At 37.9% G+C, this 19019-nt stretch overlaps 1 protein-coding gene across 1 annotated transcript in view; it reads left to right on the forward strand.

Annotated features, from left to right (window-relative positions):
- The first annotated feature begins 4795 nt into the window (after positions 1 to 4795).
- LOC128865009 (bumetanide-sensitive sodium-(potassium)-chloride cotransporter) overlaps positions 4796 to 19019 on the forward strand; it is a 43366-nt gene continuing 29142 nt past the window's right edge. The window contains exon 1 of the mRNA XM_054104861.1: positions 4796 to 5540. Coding sequence (XP_053960836.1) covers positions 5260 to 5540 — 281 coding nt within the window. The 5' untranslated portion in view covers positions 4796 to 5259. The remainder of the gene's footprint in view (positions 5541 to 19019) is intronic.

The raw sequence follows: 19019 nt of genomic DNA on the forward strand, positions 1-19019 counted from the left end.
AGGACTACTTACTTTAAATTCAATAATAACAATTACCCAGAAGACACACACACCTACCAACACCATGCGAATGCAATGGCACGCTGCGCCCTCCTTAAATGAGCGCAATGCAATCGGATTGGATGGATACGCCGATTAAATCCAAAACCACTTTAAACCAGTTAAAAGCGGCCATTTCATTTGAGTGCAAATCTTCATCTGCAAAATGAGTACTCTTGAGACCAATTCACACACAAGCACGCATGGAATCATAATACTCGTAAAGAACCGCCAAGGCAAAGAAAGAGTAAGAGCAAATGCAAACTACATAGTATAGAACGACAGCGGAGGGAAGGCTTTTCTGCAAGTAAAACAGTATCTGGCTATAATCTCTTGAGTGTGTTGAAAAGCTTCCATTCATTGCGTCGATCGTGGCTAATCAACCAACCAGACGGTTGTCGACTGCTTAGCCAACAGTAAACGTAGCAATTGCAGCAACAACATCCACGCATATCTCGACTGTTAGCCAGCAAGACAGCCAGCCAACAGACGACGATAACCAAGCTGGACAACAACAGCAGCAGTAGCAGCAGCGAAGAAGTAATGAGCCAAAGCGAATCGGCGCTGAGACGAACCAGTGAGCCAACCTCTTAACAACAATCGCAGCAACAACAATTACAAATTACAAGCACACGATGAGCGACGAACAAATTAACGCGGGTCAAACCAGATAAAACCGAATTTAATTCGTTTGATGCGACTCAGTTGCTGATGGATATATAGGCGAAAAAAAACACAAAAACTACAACACCAATCCATGAGAAATTTACTGGTGTGTAGATACCTCTCTGTATATGCATGCCTGTGTGTGCAAAAACAATGCGGGATATTGAGTAAATACCAATACAAGTAATAACAACAAACTAAAACAATCGCGAAGTTTAAAGTAATAAGGGCGCAATCGGGAAACAAATACAATTGTTTTTTTTACCGCTAGGTTTGTGTTTATAATTATAATTTTATTGCAACTTTTGCACACTTTTGCTTAGGCGATCGTTAAAAGATAATTCTTGAAGTACGCTGATTGAAGTGAAAAATGTATGAGTACGAGTAGATTAGGTGAGAGGCGCACAGGCTCACTCTCACACTCATCGTTTCACGGCGATTCACGTGGTAGAGGTTTTTTACTTTAATTATGTATCTCACTAGTTTTCATATTGTTAAGCATTGAGAAATTAGCAAAGTGAAGAAACGTTTACAACTTCAACTGATGTAAATGCCGATAAAAGCAGCCGCATTTACATATGTATGTATGTATGTGCATACAAAAGTACTCAAAACCACAAAAAATAAATAATGAGCTCGTAAGGGGAGTAGAAAGTGTTAGAGCATTCCAAGCAAGCAAAGCAAAGCAAACCAAGTTCAGTGCCACGCCGGTAATCGAGCGGGAAGTGCCAGTAAATATTTAAAAATTTAAATATTTTAAATACGGTAAAAAAACTGTTGCAGCTGCCCGCAGCCTAACAAGTGCTACACAAATCCTTAAGTTGCGCACTGAAGTGTCCTGTGCACTCTTAGGAGCCTAATTTGTGCCCAATCCGAAAACGCTTAAATTTGTACATATTTACATATGTGTGTGTATATGTGTGTGTCTATTCTAAACAATCGCGCTTATTGTGAGAGAAAAAGTGTAAAAATAAAAAATAAACAATAAACAATGCAATTTTTTTTTCTTTTTATATGCGAATAATGGCACCTGTTACGCACCCAATCGAAGTGTTAACTGCTCGCGACACCTTCACGCAATAAGAAATCAAATAACTAAGTAACCGAGCATCCATGCCACTGTTTAGCAAATTATCATTCATACAGTTGGCTAGTCAAGCGTCCGCAATCTAAACAAATGTACGCTTAATTTATTAGCACCGACCGCTCTTGCGCGAATTTAAGTAAATATGCACACATCTGTACATATACATACATACATACATACATACTACATGTATACATGTGTGTATGTAACCAGCGCTGCGCGAATGACCGGGTTTGTTTTGGGTCAATAAAAACAAGAATTGCTATGAACCATATATTTATGTATATATGTATGTGTGCATATACACGCGTGCATATGTGTGCATAAATATATTTTTTATAAATGTTCTATAGTCTTCAAATGATTGTCAATTTCACTTAAGAATTTGAATTTTTTTTTTGTTTGTATGCATACAACCGCGAGCTTTATTGGTTATTTATTTACATTTGCTACTTTTATTTATAAGAATATTAGTGTCTACACAGCAGGCAAGAATTCCGCGTGCAAAATCCAGTGACAATAACAGCAGTACAAGCAAAGTATTTGTATGTACATAAATATATTCCCGCCTTTGGAGGGGTTAGAATAGCGCTCTGTTTATCAAGTGGCTCATAGGAATTTCCCGAAAAGTTGGCTACTCGGAAACGCCACGGCATAAAACACATCTCAGCTGAAAACGCCATTTGTGATTAGTGGTTCAGAATAAAAGTCTGCATTAACGCAAAACGAATCGCTTCATGAATCACTCACCAAAATCAAGTAAGAGCTCATTTAAGTAAGCGTCGATGAGAGTGAATTGCGAGCAAAGCACTCATTAGCCTTGGTTTGAATGAACTTATGTGGAATTTCACATATGTTAATCAATTATGGAGGCTGCCCTTACCTCCACGCACTACCATTCGGAAGTGCGTCGAAGTGAAGTGGCTCGAATTCCCAAGCATGAAATACCAAATGATGGAAAAAGCTTTTTTCTACCTCGGCAGACAAAAGCAAACCTCCTCCCAGAAAAAGCTCCCCATAAAAGCCATTTACCGATCGGGATTGAAGTTATAGGTTCTTCCATTCGGGAACAACCCGCAATAAAAGTCGTAAGCGCCAATTTTATACCATATACAACAGGAAAGTCTTTTTCGGAAAATTTATATTAAATGATTCACTACTGATTGAAATTCTCTATGGAGGAAATGATCATTGCGATGAACTTTTGCGTTTAATTAAATATGCCTTTCGATACAGAGATTATTTAATACAAAATTTTAAGTCGTTTTAACTGGTTTTAAAAACCAGAAAACCGGATAATTGTTTTGCACGAAAATTAAATCGGCAGATGGCCCATGGCATTGTCGTTAAATTATTGTAAATATATATTTTTTATTTCTTATTGCTAGAATAAGTAATTCTCAAAATTGTATGTACTTTACTTTAATTTGTAATAAATGCTACTACTGGCGGCCGCCGTAGCCGAATGGGTTAGTGCGTGACTACCATTCGGAATTCAGAGAGAACGTAGGTTCAAATCTCCGTGAAACACCAAAATTAAGACAAAGTTTTTTCTAATAGCGGTCGCCACTCGGCAGGCAATGGCAAACCTTCGAGTGTATTTCTGCCATTTATGGAACAGCATCAAGACGCACGCCATAGGAGGAGGAGCTCGGCCAAACACACAAAAAATGGTGTACGCGCCAATTATATATACATATGTATGTATGTATATATAAATACTACTAATACGACCATAGATAAATAGTAGCAAGCGCTATTCAGTAGAATTCATTGAGAGGAATGAAACTGAATTGGTCTCAGAGACCTCCTATCCGGCCATCAGCAAGTCCCCCTGACTGTTCTTAAAGGGGCATTACACAACTTATTTCTCAGGAAAACGCAGATCAGATGAAGTTCCATTTCTTCATGTACCATTTCGAAAACCCTTTGGTCCCAATACAGTGAACGGAGAATCTAGAAAGTCCCCACACGCCATTCAATTTCTAAACTCGTAGCTGTCTTTACCGGTCGGTTGGACGATCGGCACACACGCGGAAAAGCTAGGTTTACCATTCAACTCCTCTTGCAGAAGTTGGGGGGACCATTCAGAGAAGGAGACTGTTGAAGACTTTCTCTGTTCACTGGGTGTTGCTTTCTTGCACAATCTGAAGCAGTGCGCCAATCTTACTCCCATAAATCTTTTGCATTACATCATTACAGCTCTAGCTGGCTGTAGATATCTGCCTGTTGAGGTATCATAATGGTATCAAAACGGCGGATTAGTGCTACTTGGGGAGGGCTTCAACTTCAAGCATTTCACCTACCTATCTTCCTTCCATTAACTATTCATTTGGCGACTGGCGATTTTGTATACCATTCGACACCTGCAAGTCGACATCGAATCCAGAACCAAGTCACGCACAACGCTCAATGCTGCCGCGCTCATAGGCCCACTGCTGACCGAAATTTCATTGATGCTCGAAAATTTGTTGTGTCCCATCACGTGCATTGTAGCTGTAGGTAGCAAAAAGAGACAAAAACAAAATTAACAATATTTAAGTGACACACACTCACGCACACGCGCTCTTGGAAACGTGCCTGCATACCATCTCGCAGATGAAATGAACTCCTCGCACATCAATAATCAATATCCCTGAGCGATCACTCACACACATATACATGTACACATATAGACAAAAATTACTCACACAATACATGACAATCGCCAAATCCAAAAGCCACACACACACATATACAAAGCACATGTACTATACATACATTCACACATATATACGCGAACCCACTCCCCACTGTAACTGCCCTCCCGAAACCAACAACGCCTGACTTCAGCTGGTAGCCGCTTTGTACTCGTTTTTTATTGGTATTTTCTTTTTGCTCGCACTCTGACGTTGTGCTGCGTTGTGTCGGCGGCGCTTGCTGCTCCAGGTCGTGCTGCTTAACTCACTCGCGATTCTCTGTTATTACATTTCGATTCACATCGATTGAGATAAAAGAAACTGTAATTATTAATTTTCAGTTATTTGCCGTTGATATTCCGAAAAGTTCGCAACTAAATTGTGCTGCGGTCGTCGCTGAAGTGTTGGACAACAAACGAGTCTATTTCGAGGCGCTCAAAAACATACATTCTTTTCGTGCCTGCAAAGACGACGACGACAAACCGGAAGCGGAAAGCAAAATACATGAGTCAAGTGCCGTAAATAAGTGGCCAGCTGAGAAAATTCGGGTGAAACCAATCAAAAAAACTGACGTTGTGGCCAATAACGCCAATAAAACCAATAAAAGTGAAAGGACTTACATAGTTCGGTGAAATTGTGATGAGAGTATTTTAATTTTTAGAGTAATAAACAAAGTTTGCATAAAAATAAATCTCTAAAATATTATTTCAATACGAATGCTAGTGCTTATAAGTAGTTATTTTTGTGACTTAAATACTTGGAAAAAGTAAATTTTGTGTGAAAATAAATATGGCTGATAACACGCCAAACGGCAAAGTCGATGGTCAGGGCGGCCCTACTGTACCGACCATTTCGGGGATTTTATCCAACACGCAACACAACGGACATCCGCCAAGTGCCAACAACAGTGCGCCCAACACGCTCACCGAGAATTATCACCTGAGCACCGACAGTGGCAATGCCGCCAGCCGCAAGAACTCCCGCCTCTCGCTACGTGGCTTCGGCCACTTTCTACGCAAGAATTCACGGCAAGAAGACGATCGCAAATTCAGTTTGGCGCAATTAACGACGTAAGTGAAAAAGTTTAAAAAAAACAATAGCAATTAATATATTTAAGAGGATTATGCACAATAATTTAAAGCAATTTTTTTTTGCTGAATTTAAGTGTTATTTAGAAAAATGAAATTAACGAAAAACAAGGTGGCACAAAATTAATCACTCTATCGGAAGATTTATAATTTTTGCAATACCGTCGTTCGCCAATCGCATTTGACATTTGTGAATTAAACAGCTGCAGTAACAAACAGACAAACAATGGAGTGCGTAAAGGTCCCCATAAAGATTTCCAGCACTCAAAATCATTAATTTTATTTAGCAAACAAGTTTTATAAAAACAAAATTGGGCGCTTGATTTTTCGCCACCTTGTATAATTTAAAACTTTTCAAATGAAATTCGGCAAGATTTCCAGCACTCAAAATCATTATTTTTATTTAGTAAAAAATTTTTGCAGAAACAAAATTGGATGATTTATTTAGCGCCACCTTGTATAATTTCAAGCTTTTTCTAATGAAACTCGGTAAGATTTCCAGCACTCAAATTCATTTCTGTTTTTATTTAGTAAAAAAGGTTTGCAAAAACAAAATTGGATACTTAATTTTGTGCCACCATGTATAATTTCAAGTTTTTTCAAATGAAATTCTGTAAGAGTGAAAATAAATCGATTTTTAAAAAAGCTCTAAATTGTGGGAGAATGAAAAACAAAGAAAATACTTATATGAAAAAATAAGAGAAAATTCATTAAAAAACAAATTTAAGACACCTAAATAAACCACTGCTGGTGTCAAATTTTCAGTAATCTGTTACTTATTAATTAAAAATTACTTATACATATGTAATAGCATAGGTCGACAAAACAAACTTTTTTTCCTATTTTCTATTTTTATGCTTCAAATCTTATGACAGAAATCATCTATGCTTTCCTGTGCACTCGAAACTTTTTTCATTCATATTACCAGCAACTCGAAGCAATTCCAATAGAAAAATGAATAAATACATTTTATCATAAAGAGTGATCAAAAGATATCGGACTCTAAATTGAAATAAAACAACGAAAAATTCAAATTGATTGGGCAATCTTTATTGTTTTTGTGCAGAACCATTATGACATTTATTTTTTAACACTCCGTTGGACACCTTTTTTAAAATAATGGGCTGGACACCCGGGTCTGGCCAGACTCCTATGCACTTACATGCATTTGTAAGGGAAAATGTGGAAAATGCGCTGCATTATAATTCATTTTTAAGTGTTGCAAATATACATTTTATATACATTACAAATTTACAATTTCTTACCTTTTTCATTGGTTTTGGCATGCATTGACAGACGCAAAAATAATGGCTGAAAATCTTTTGGTTTGTGATAAAAAGGATTTTTTTGTTTTGTTATTTATTTTGACTCATGTCGAAGAGGGTTGAAGAAAAAAAATTGATTACAATGAATTTTATGGTAAAATAGGAAATGATATTTATTTATGTATTCGGTGGAAAGCAAGCGAAACATGTATAAGGGATATTTGAGTGCTGTTTACATACTGCATTCTTGCATACAATACAAAAGGAACAAGTTTTTCTACGAAGCTTTTCGCCTCCTTGTACACAAAGACGAAAATCTCTCTTCGCTGTGGGTGTACCAGCTACGGTTGGTTGATTGACTACAACATTTCCAGGGATAGTAACTGTTGTGCTGAAAAAAGGTTTCATAGCCAAACGAGTAGTGAATTGAAAAATAACGGCTGGATTAGTCACACGATTTTCGATGTTTGCAATCACCAGTGTCTTGCATAAAGTCGTCAAAAAATTTCCTCTCGCATCTTTTTTGTTGAGCCCATAAACTTCCTTGCAAATATGATACAAAAAAGATAGAAAATGAAATTTTAAAAAGCTACCTGGAAGTTCAAGTCGTTAGCTATAATAGAAATATGTTAAATTCATCTCCAAAGTCGAAAAAGGTCTGGCCAGACCGGGGTGCTCAAAGGAAGATAACATTTTTCTTGTTATCAGCTGAGTTGGTGTTGATCGTTTGATCCGCCTGAAGTTTGCGCTCTCTGGTAATGAGAAATGTCGCATGCCAATATTCGAATGATTAATTAGACGGAGAATATGATTTGTGCTGGGTTTGCGTATGATTTCTGCTACTGCATCGATTGAGGTCACGATGAATATCTTCATTTGGGACGTACTGGTTATTTGGGACGTACACATTGGTTATTGTTCTGAGTATTTGCGATTGTACTCGTTGAAGAATGTTGATGTAAGTTTTACTTGCAGTTCCACAGATTTCTATGCCGTATGCTCAGACTGGGGCAATCACAGTTTTGTATATAAGTTTTTTTTGTTCAGCAACAATAGTTTCGAAAGCCTGCCAAGTAGCCAATGTATGTCCCTTTTTCTTGTTAGACTAAACTATATGAATTGTTTTGCCACTATTTATTTGTATACCCCAAGCATTGTTTGTTGTTGCTCCTTAGGTTTTATAAGCTACCAAAAGGATGGTTTCATCTGCGAAAGGTGTTATCATATAGTACAGGCCTTAATACACTGTTTTGAGTTACCCCGGCTTCAATGAGTTCAATATTGGAGTATATTTTACATAAAAGTATCATATCTGTTCCCTGCACGAAAGACATTTTATAAAATGACTACGTCTTATTGTACAAAAATTAATCATCACCCCATCGGAAGATATATAATTTTTCCAAATGGCGTCGGACGCCAATCATATTTGGCATTTGAAAAATAAACAGCTACTGTACATAGACAGACAAGCAATGGAGCGCGGAAAGGTCAAAATAAAGATTTCCATCACCATTTTTTTATTTAGTAAAAAAGTTATTCAGAAACAAAATTGGATGATTAATTTTGCGCCACCTTGTAAAAGTTAACACACACCGTTATTCAAGTTCTTAAACCTTTCCCACTCAAAATATACTTCGTGTCCTACTGAGAACGAAAGTATTGTGGTTTCTCAGATAACCTGAACAATAGCCCAAGCCATAAATATGATTTCTATAAATACAAGGTGAAGTCCAAAATAAACAAGACTGAGCTAAAATAGAAACGACAGGAGCGCTGTTCTGATAACTTCAAGTTTATTAGTCCCCTCTGGCCTCGATACACTGTTTTGCGCGATCTAAAAGCTTTTCGCAAGAGTGTTTCAGATCATTGACCGGAATGTCCTTCAGGATGTCGGCCCAAGCCTTTTGGTTGGCCTTTACGGGACGCAAAACGTTTTTCTTCCACAGCCGAATCAATTTTCCGAATAGGTAGAAGCCACGGGGAGCCGTATCAGGCAAATACGATGAGTGATTGATGGTTAAAATACGATTTCTAGTCAAAAGATCAGTCACAAGAGTGGATCGATGAGATCGTGCATTACGAGTATCATGCAATAAGCACCAGCTTCCTCTTTCGCGGTATTCAGGGCGAATTCGATGCGATGCACAGTGGTTCCGCCATAGGACATTGGATGAAAATAGTCATGTTAAAATTATGCAACAATATTTGGCTAAATTTTAGTTCATTAGTCATAGTAACTTAGAGTATAAAAGAAATTTCAACTGCACAAACAATTCACTTATAATTGTGCCCAAAGTAAGAGAATTTGAAAAGTGATAGTTAGCGTGGTCTCCGCTCCGTACTTACGCAGTTCCGGGAAGTGTTATTTTTCTAAGAATTACTGTGTTTATGACCTGTTGTACAATGGAAATTCAAGTTGAAGGTATATACGACATGTTGAAGGTTTTGTTATCCTTTTTAATTATTATTTAATTGGTTTTCAGACCGTACGAAATACGTACTTTAAAATTTGCCGTTTATTTTTTTTTATAAGAAGTTTGTAAAGTTTTAACTAAGTTCGCACGACTATGCACGAATGAAACATACATTAAAATATTCTTACGTATGTCCTCTTTAAGGAAAAATAATTTCCAGCTGCGATGACCTGCGACTGCGCTTAATATAGGGTCTAATCTGTACCTATGTGTAGGATTTTGAAAAATGTGATTCTACTTTGTGTTCAAGAAGAAGAGTATTTTAAAAAAGCTATTAGTGACTTGAATCCGACTGTTGTTAAAATCGATAACCATAGTATAAAGTAAGTCATTCTTTACAATTAACTATGGTTGATGGTAAAGTGTGCTGTGCTCTTAGTGACTCATCTACGAGTAAATGTTATATTTGTGGTGCGACACCTAGAAACAAACAAGTAAACTCCAGTAGATTTGAATTTGGTTTATCACCCCTGCATTCTTGGATTAAATTTTTTGAATACTTTATTCATGTTTCTTATAGATTCGAATTTAAAAAGTGGCAAGCACGTTCATCTGAGGAAAAAACACTTTTAGCTAAGAGAAAGGAATTTGTTCAGAGGGAGTTTAGAGAACAATTAGGCTTGATAGTTGACAAACCGCGAAGTGGAGGAAGTGGCACCTCTAATGATGGAAGTACAGCACGAAAATTTTTCCTTCATTCAACAATATCATCCGAAATCACAGGAATAGACAAACACGTTATAGACAGATGTAGTTATCTCCTACAATGCCTCATCATCTGGTCTTAAAATTAATTCGAATAAATTCAAAATATACGCACTAGACACTGGTAAAATTCTAGTTAGTAAATATTCATGGTATAATTTACCTGCATCAGTTGATAAAGTGTTCATTCATGGGTCGGAGGTAATCGATCATTGTTTATTATCAACTGGAGAATTATCAGAGGAGGCAGCTGAATCATGTAATAAATTAGTGAAACAATTCAGACGTGACAATACTAGAAAGCACTCAAGAAGTGTAACTAACACGGATCTTTTGCACAGGCTTCTTCTTATTTCCGATCCATTTATATCTATTCTACGAAAATTACCATGTAAAAAGAAATCTATGAGGTCAAGAGAAGTGTTAGATTTATTGAGTTAAAAGTTTTGTATTTCTAAGTACATTAATTTAATGTTTTTTTCTATTATTGTTTATAATTTAAGATTTATGCAAAACTTTAAACGCAACAAAAAAATTTCATATAAAAAATGTGTTTTATTATAATTATTTATGTTATATATATTCTTATTATATATATTACTTTTTATGTGTCTTAATGTTTTTTTAACAAATAAAAACATTTCTCAACTTAAAAACATACTAAAAAGTCATTTATCACGCCAAAAGTTCTTATGACCGCTCTTCCTACGCGGCGGGACCACTGTGCGATGTAACAAACGCTTAGAAAACGCTTAGATAGAAAATTGCATTGACGATTTGGCCCGTTGGCACGAACTCCTTGTGGAGAATTTTCTTGAAATCGTAAAAACAACTAAGCATCGGCTTGATTTTTGACTCCTAACGTAAGGAAAATTGCAAAATCTTTCTCACAAAAACTCCAGGGAAGGCCTCTTCGGATATTGTTATCGGCCAAGCTTGTACGTCACTCAATAGGGGAGTCATGATCAGGGACTTATGAAGTGTTAGTTTTGTTCGTCTAGAGAAGATTTTAATACCCAATTGCCTACTTTGTCCATCGTAGCACTTGTTGGCAAGCAAGATTCTCCGTGTGCATCTAATAATGCGGTAGATTTCAAATGCGGTTCTTGCAAATCGTCAAATAAAAAAACAAAATAGGGCCAACTGCAGGCTATACGTAAGACTATGAAAAAAAAGGCCTACATAGATTTTACACAATACAAGTACGTATGTATGTATATGCATGCGCATGTGTGCGTATGTGTACATAGAAGCATGCACGTACTTCTGCAGAATGAAATTTTGTTTTGAGATTCACCAAAATTAGCCACATTTTCAATTATTAAATATTTATTTGCACCCATCGAAAGCAGAAAGAATTCTCGAAGTGAAAAAAGTTCTATTAAAGATGTATTTTCATTTCTCACATTTAATAGGAGAAAAAATAAATCTGAATATATACTCACACACATACATACACATGTGCATACTTATAAACACTTGTGCATACATATTTATTCCATTTTTCGAGCAGCAGCGCAACCCGATGAAAAATGGGTTATTCCAGCCAATGCATTAAAAGAATTTGCGAGCAGAGCAATAAAAGCACAAAAAAGAAATCGGAAATACGAAAACGGAATAAAAAATATTTATTTGGCTCTTCGTTAAGCAAAAATTTATAAATTAACAAGTAAGGAAGGGCGAAACTCGGCTCGGACGAAAGTTTATATTCGCATTTGAACTGGCCGTAAGTTTTTGGAATCAAACAAACTCATTAAGAATGAGAGTTATCATTCCGATGATAAGTTCCGGCCAAGGACTGTCACTCCAGCAGCATTTCCCGTACATGAATGGGGAATATTTATACTGCTATAACAACAACAATGAAAGTGAAAGTTATAGTTTGTGACATCAGACGAACGGACGGAAATTGAGCCACAACATATAAAATGTAGGCGTGGTTTTTATCCGATCGCAACAACAATCGACTTCAAGCAACAATTAACTGCGCCATAAACTTCTACGTGGATAGCTATAAAAACGAACAAATCTTAATTATCTATCATCCAAAAATTTCCATAAATGCAGGGAAGCAATTAAAAAGCTCGCTCATAATTGCAGACTTTGTGTATATGGGGTTCCGAAAATGGGGTGGACGAAAAAGCTAAAGAAGACGGGAGACTTGCAGGGGATCAAATAAGCCAGATACTTAAACCCCTGTGCACAATTCAAAAAGAACGAGAGGAGCGCATGTTTACAAAGGCGAAAGACGAATGGCTTAGCTTTATCAATTGCAAAGTTGCCAGGATCATGTGGAAGAGCGCATATTATGGCAGGTATACTAAATCGGTTACGTCATTCGATAGAAGGAACTGTAGAAATTTAGTTGATGTACTTGCAGGGCAGTGCCTAGTTGCAGCGCATGCTTACCAGCTAAATCTAACTCTCAGCGATGCTTACAGGTTGTTGTTGTTACAGCAGCTTATTAAACCCTGTCAGTGAAATGTAGTTACCGGTCGTCTTCGTCTAGCTCATCTAACGGTAAGCCCAGGAAACTCGCTGTTTCAACAGGTCGAGTCCAGAGGGAAAATGGTGTTAGGTGAGTAGGTTTGATGGGGCATGTGAAACGGTGTTTAGTATCGTGCGAAGTGCCTTCACGTACTGGACATATGTTGGGTATATCGAGGTCAATTCTGGAAGTTTAGGAAAGTGGTAAGTGTCTTCTAATTAATGTCATTGAGCGTACATCTAAACACTGTCCGGTCCAGTGACTATCGGTTTGTTGTCAGCCGTTTCTAAATTTTAAAAATTTTTGTTCACTTATAGGAGTAGTTATCACTAATTACTGTTATATGAGAGCTTAGCGTGATTATTGACCAACTTCGCCCATTTCCAATACCAAAGGGTAATATGCGTACCAAATTTCTTTGAAGTACATTCATTCTTGCTCGAGTTGTCGTGCGCTCGATCAGACCGGCAGACGAAGAGGCAGACAGACCTGACTAAATCGTCTGCTCTCATCATTTTGAGCGTTTTGGTGTATATATTTTTATATCTATCTCGATCCATTTATTCTGTTACATATAACCGTTATATGAACAAAATTTAATACCCTTATGCACATCCACGCATGGGTATAAAAATATAGCAAAAATTCAGAGTCAATGCCCTTTCTTCTTTTTCTTTTGTATTCATTGGCAATAACTATAAACATTGTTTGCATGCGTGAAAACTGAAAATGAATTTATGAGCAAAATAATAATTTATTTTATGATTTCCAACAAAATATTTTAACGTTCAATTTTGAATTAATTTCCCGATCTGGAAATGTTTGGGCAACAAGCAGTACTAAATGAATATATACATATATGTATGTATGTGCATGTGTAAAAGGTAGAGCATAATTAATCACCCTTTGGGAAGATTTATAATTTTTGAAAACTTTTTTGATTTATAATATAAGAAGAGATCTTTGAATTCGAAAGGAAGTGATGAGGCGGCGTACAGGCTCTAGGTAAATGGAGCAAGGGGAAACGAGGGAAACACTGGCCACTGTCAGATATACCACAGGCTGTCGACCGGTGCACACTGTTCTCGATGCCAGCGGACACTTTAGATGGCTACGGCAGTCTTAACGGAAGTCTATGCCATCTTGAATGTTGCATACTAGCTGATGGAGAAAAAGTGGTGGGGTAGTAGTATTGGAATTTATAGTAACAGTTAAGCTGCACTGAGAGTCCTTGCTAGTCCACGCTGACACAACCAAGTTGGTCAGATTTGTGTACCTGCACCTTGTAGTTATTCAGGACACAAGTTGGCTAACAAACTGGCCAATGAAGGCCCTGAAAGGATGCCACTAGATCCTGAACCCTTCTTATGGGTCAATTCTGCATTAATTCAACTATGGATCGACGACTTCATAAAGACTACCCATAGAAGGAGTTGGACTCCGGCAGAGTGGTCAAGTACTTTGTGAAAGAAGCAAATAGAAAATTAGCGATCTTTCTCTTAAAACTTAGTAGGAAGGAGCTGAGAGTACTGGTGGGTGAAATCGCAGAGCACAACGCCTGTGATCAGCATATGGCTACCTTGGAAATCATTGACGACGACCCAATATGCCTATCCTGTCTTGAGAATGAGGACACTGCAGAGCATTTTCTTTGTAGCTGTCCGACGTTTTCTAGAATCAGACTTCGGCTGTTGGGTTGCGGATCTCTTAAGATTCATCAATGAATCCAAAAGATTCGCAGAAGAGTGACTTCAAACCAAATATTTCAGTCTCACCATCCATACTGTAACTATCCTGTGTCTCTATTCCTCCCACTGTAATCTATCCGGGGTAGTACAATGATCTCTCTGACGGAATGCTCGGACATTCCAACCCCCAAAAATCTACACCCTATAATATCTAAATGCACTAGACATCTGCAGTATACAAGAAAGAATCACTGGAGCGCGAAAAGTCAAAATAAAGATTTGCATCACTCAAAATCAAAAGTTATTCAAAAACGCAATTAGATGAATAGTTTTAGGACTTTATTCTCTCCTTCATTGTTATACCTTTTTTATATAATTTTTTTTGGACATGTAGGACATTAGAGTGCCTCACCCAGAAAGTTGTAGAATTAAAAAAAGGTTTCGTTAGCTAAAGTAGGTAGGTAGATTCTCTGTTGAATCGTAGCAAGATCTTTTTATCGACCGCTGTTCCAGTTCGGCCATGTCTGTCTGCTTAGTTCGCATGTTGTGAGGTTTTGCCAGATTGTATTTACCTTTTTGATGGTTTCCCTGTCTATAAGTAATTTACAAGTGGCTATGGGCATGGGTATCAGCGCCTTATCCGGTTCGAGACCGAGCGTTGTACCGGTTCTTGCAAGTTCATCCGCCTTACAATTTCCTGCAATGTTTCTATGGCCTGGTACCCAGATAAGGTGCACCTTGTAGCACTTAGATACGTCATCTAGTAGTTTAAAATATTCTAGAACTGTTTTTGACGAGTGTGTTTTTGATTCCAGCGCTTTTATTGCTGCTTGACTGTCCGAGCAAATGAAGACTTCGTTTGCGGATAATACTCTCGTTTTTATCTCTTTAAGTCCCTCTTTTATGGCAGTGACTTCCGCCTGAAATACACTGCAATGATCAGGCAAGCGAAATGATTGGCATACTCCGAGTTTGTCGGAGTAGACCCCTCCGCCTACTTGGTTGTCTAGTTTTGAGCCATCTGTGTAGATGTTTAAGTCATTTATCTTGACAATGAGCCCGTTATCCCATTCCTCTTTGGAAGGAAATACTGTGACAAAGGATTTATCGAAATTGATGTCCTTGGTCCTACAAAAATCCGTTGTGCTGGGAATGCAGGGGAATTGTTCTAAAATTGAGGAGTGCCCTCTTTGGTACGTTCTGAGTAGGCCGATTTCTCTTAGTCTGAGAGTTGCTTTGGCAGCTGTTTGCTTACCGTACTGCTCTATTGGTAAAATGTTAAGAATAATATTTAGTGCATCTGTGGGTGTGGTTCTGAGGGCCCCGCAGATGCAAAGACTGGCCATTCTTTGTACGTGTGCCATGGTTCTTTTGACGTACAATTTATCTAAAGCTGGCCACCATACTAATATGCCGTATGTTAGGATTGGTCTGACAATTGCCGTGTAAAGCCAGTATACGATAGATGGGGAGAGACCCCAACTTAGTCCTATTAGCTGTTTACAAGAGTATAGTGCTATTGTCGCCCTTTTTACTCTATCTTCGACATTTGCCTTCCATGTTAGCTTTCGGTCTAGTATTAGACCTAGGTAGCGGGCCTCATCACTAAATGACAGTGCCGTTCCACCTAGAGTCGGAGGAGTTATATTTGGAATTTTGTGTTTCCTGGTAAATAGGATGAGTTCAGTTTTATTGGGGTTGACGCTTAGCCCATTTGCTTTTGACCAGTTTTCAACCATGTTTAGTAAATCCTGCATGACTTCTATGAGTGTATTGGGGAATTTCCCCCTTACTACCAATGCAACATCGTCCGCATAGGCTACAACGTGTTGTCCTCTCTCCTCTAGGCTCTTTAGCAATGAGTTTAGTGCCAGCACCCATAGCTTAAGTAGCTGTCTTACGACGCTCCTAGACCAAATAGAGGCTCCTTGTGATAAATATCCTCTTTAAACCATCCTGTGGACTTTATAAATCTAGTTAGTCTAGCTAACTTTATATATGCAACATTCGCCAAGCTGTCCAGAAAAGAGATTCCGAGCAATTTCAACCTTCTTCTGCACAGAGCCATGCACCTGCATAGAAGGTGTTCAACTGTCTCTTCCTCTTCTACATCCTTTGGGCCTCTGCAAAAGTCCAAATATCGTGCCCCAATTTGACTGGTATGCCTACTGTAAGGCAATGCCCAGATATTCTTAAGTCTTTCCTATTAAATTTAAGTAGATTGTTAGTGCGGCCCATATTCCATTCTGGCCATGTCTGCCTTCTACTAATGCCACAGATATGTAACTGTATCCAGCGATTGTTGGCAATACTTAAAGTGTATCTATCTATTTGCAGCTTACATGTTGCCAAGGGCATAGGTTTATCAATTTTGTCTTGAGTAATGTGGAGTGTAGTGCCCAGTTTAGCTAACTCATCCGCCTTACAGTTACCCTCAATGTTCAATGTTGAAAGAACTTGGCTCCACTTGGTGTGTCCAACTGGCGTGCTTTGCTAAAGTCAAGCAGAAGAAGATACGCTATAATAAAATATCGATTGCTAAAAACAATGTTTTGAGGTAATCTTCCTGTATGATCTGCTGAGAATAGTGCGGCAAAAGATATCCTGGCCAGAATAAATAAAGTAATTGGCGCATATGCTCAACTGCGCCAAATCTGAAACTCAGCACAAACGAGACTATTTAAATCAAATGTCAACTGAGTACTGCTCTTTGGCTGCGAGTCCTGACTTGTAGCCGACCATCTAACGGGAAAAATTCAAAATTTTGTAAGCAGCTGCTCTGGCGTACTATCAAGGTGTGGTGATCAAACGTCATCAGCAACGATGAGTTATGTAAAAAGTGCAACTTGGTCAATGGCGAAACATATAACATTACGAAAGTGGAGGTGGATAGGCCACACACGGCGAAAAGATGCAACGGAAGTCTGTCGACAAGCGCTTGGTTGGAACCCTCCAAGAGTCGCAAGAGTGGACGACCTAAGAAGAAGTTGATGAATGGGGGGAAATCGTGGAACGCGCTAAAAATAATAGCCAAAAATAGGACCACGTGGAAATGCTTTATTGAGGTACTATACTCCAATGCGTGTTGGCTTCATATTGCATGAGCATTTGACTAACAAGAAAGTGTTGATGTTCCTGAGCAATGGCAAAACTATATATGTACATGAATTGAACTTCGAATTGCTGCCACATCCACCGTATTCGCCAGATTTGGCTCCCAGCGACTATTGGCTGTTCGCAGACCTAAAAAAAATGCACGCCGGTAAGAAATTTCGCTCGAATGAAGAGGTTATCGTTGAAACTGAGTCCTATTTTGAGACAAAAGATAAGGCGTTCTACCAAAGTGATATTCAAATCTTAGAGCGGCGCTGGAATGATTGTGCCATGGTTCTTAATGGAAATTACGTTGGTGAATGAAGCTAATTTTTAACAAAAAAAACGTATTTTCTTTGTTAGGTTCGGGACTTTTCAGCCCATGTGTTATTTCTTACTTTATTTGTGTAATAAATAAATATTCTACAAACAAATAATTCAATATTTTTCGCACACAAATTCTAGCGCCAACGGAATATATTCAAAATTTTATTTTTTTAAAGGAAATTTATCAATCATATTAGCAGACAGTATATGATTGTTCTAACAAGTTTTTCGAAGCGAAGGCAAGCAGAATAACAGAATAGCAAATTAGTGCACAAGTGGCTGTTTATTTGTAGTTTTTCATGTTTTATATTCAAATTGATTTACTTCGCAATCTCACTGGAAATACAGATATATCAATATATAGATAGTTTGCAATAAATTTCATTTAAACGATATTCAAATAACAAAAGTAAATGCCTACGAGTGCGAATATTTGAATAAAACTCTTTCATGCGGAAGTATTCGAAATGAAGCACATAAAAATAGTACAAAAGAGTATCAAAAAATAAATTACACATACACATGTATGTATGTGTGTAAGTGTGTGTATGCATGCACGCTGTCCTAGATAAACTCAAAATACTACCAAAGCAAATTTAAGCAAAAAGCATTGTTTCGAAATACATAAAATTTTGAATTTTGCATCGCTAAAACTGCCTCCTTAAGTGCACATCACAACCTACGACCCACATACCAACATACATATGTATATTTGAAGCATTTCCGAACGTTTTGCACAATTTGCCACTCCCGTACTTTCGCCTAAAATATTCAAAATCGTTTATAAGTGTTCAAACATAAGTGTTTACAGTATTTTTGAATTGGAAAACATGGATAGTCGTTCACGCTTATGGGCACTGCTATTATTTTGGTTTGAGGCGAACAAATGGAAAGGGAAAACATGAGTCGCTTGCGTTATGAGTTTGGAATTTTTGGGCACTACAAAATAATCGCTGGACTATGTCTATGTCGTTGTAAAACTCATTAATGCGCTATTCGCTCAGCAACACGCAAGGGTCCATACATACATTTTTTATTTTTCAACATGGAAATATACATTTCTCCCAATGCCCCCGGCAATTTTTTTAACCTTTCCAAAAAATAGGATTTGTCGAACTCTCCGAACTCGCCTTTGTCTCGGCGATGATATCCTCGTTGCTCTTACTAACCATTTCTTCATGTTAGGGAACAAGAAAAAGTCGCAGGGGCCGGATCGGGTGGATACAGGGCGTGCGGCAGCAATTCATAACGCAATTCATGCAGTTCGGCAGCGATAAATGTGGTGATGCGTTATGGTGCTGAAACAAGAACTTATTTTTCGTCAAATGCGGCCGTGTATTCTTCAATTTTTTTGTGAAAGCCGTCCAATAACTCGCTGTAGATTTGTACGGTGATCGTTCTTCCTTTTTCTAAAAAAT

Source organism: Anastrepha ludens, chromosome 2, assembly GCF_028408465.1.
Source record: "Anastrepha ludens isolate Willacy chromosome 2, idAnaLude1.1, whole genome shotgun sequence".
Lineage (NCBI taxonomy): Eukaryota > Metazoa > Arthropoda > Insecta > Diptera > Tephritidae > Anastrepha > Anastrepha ludens.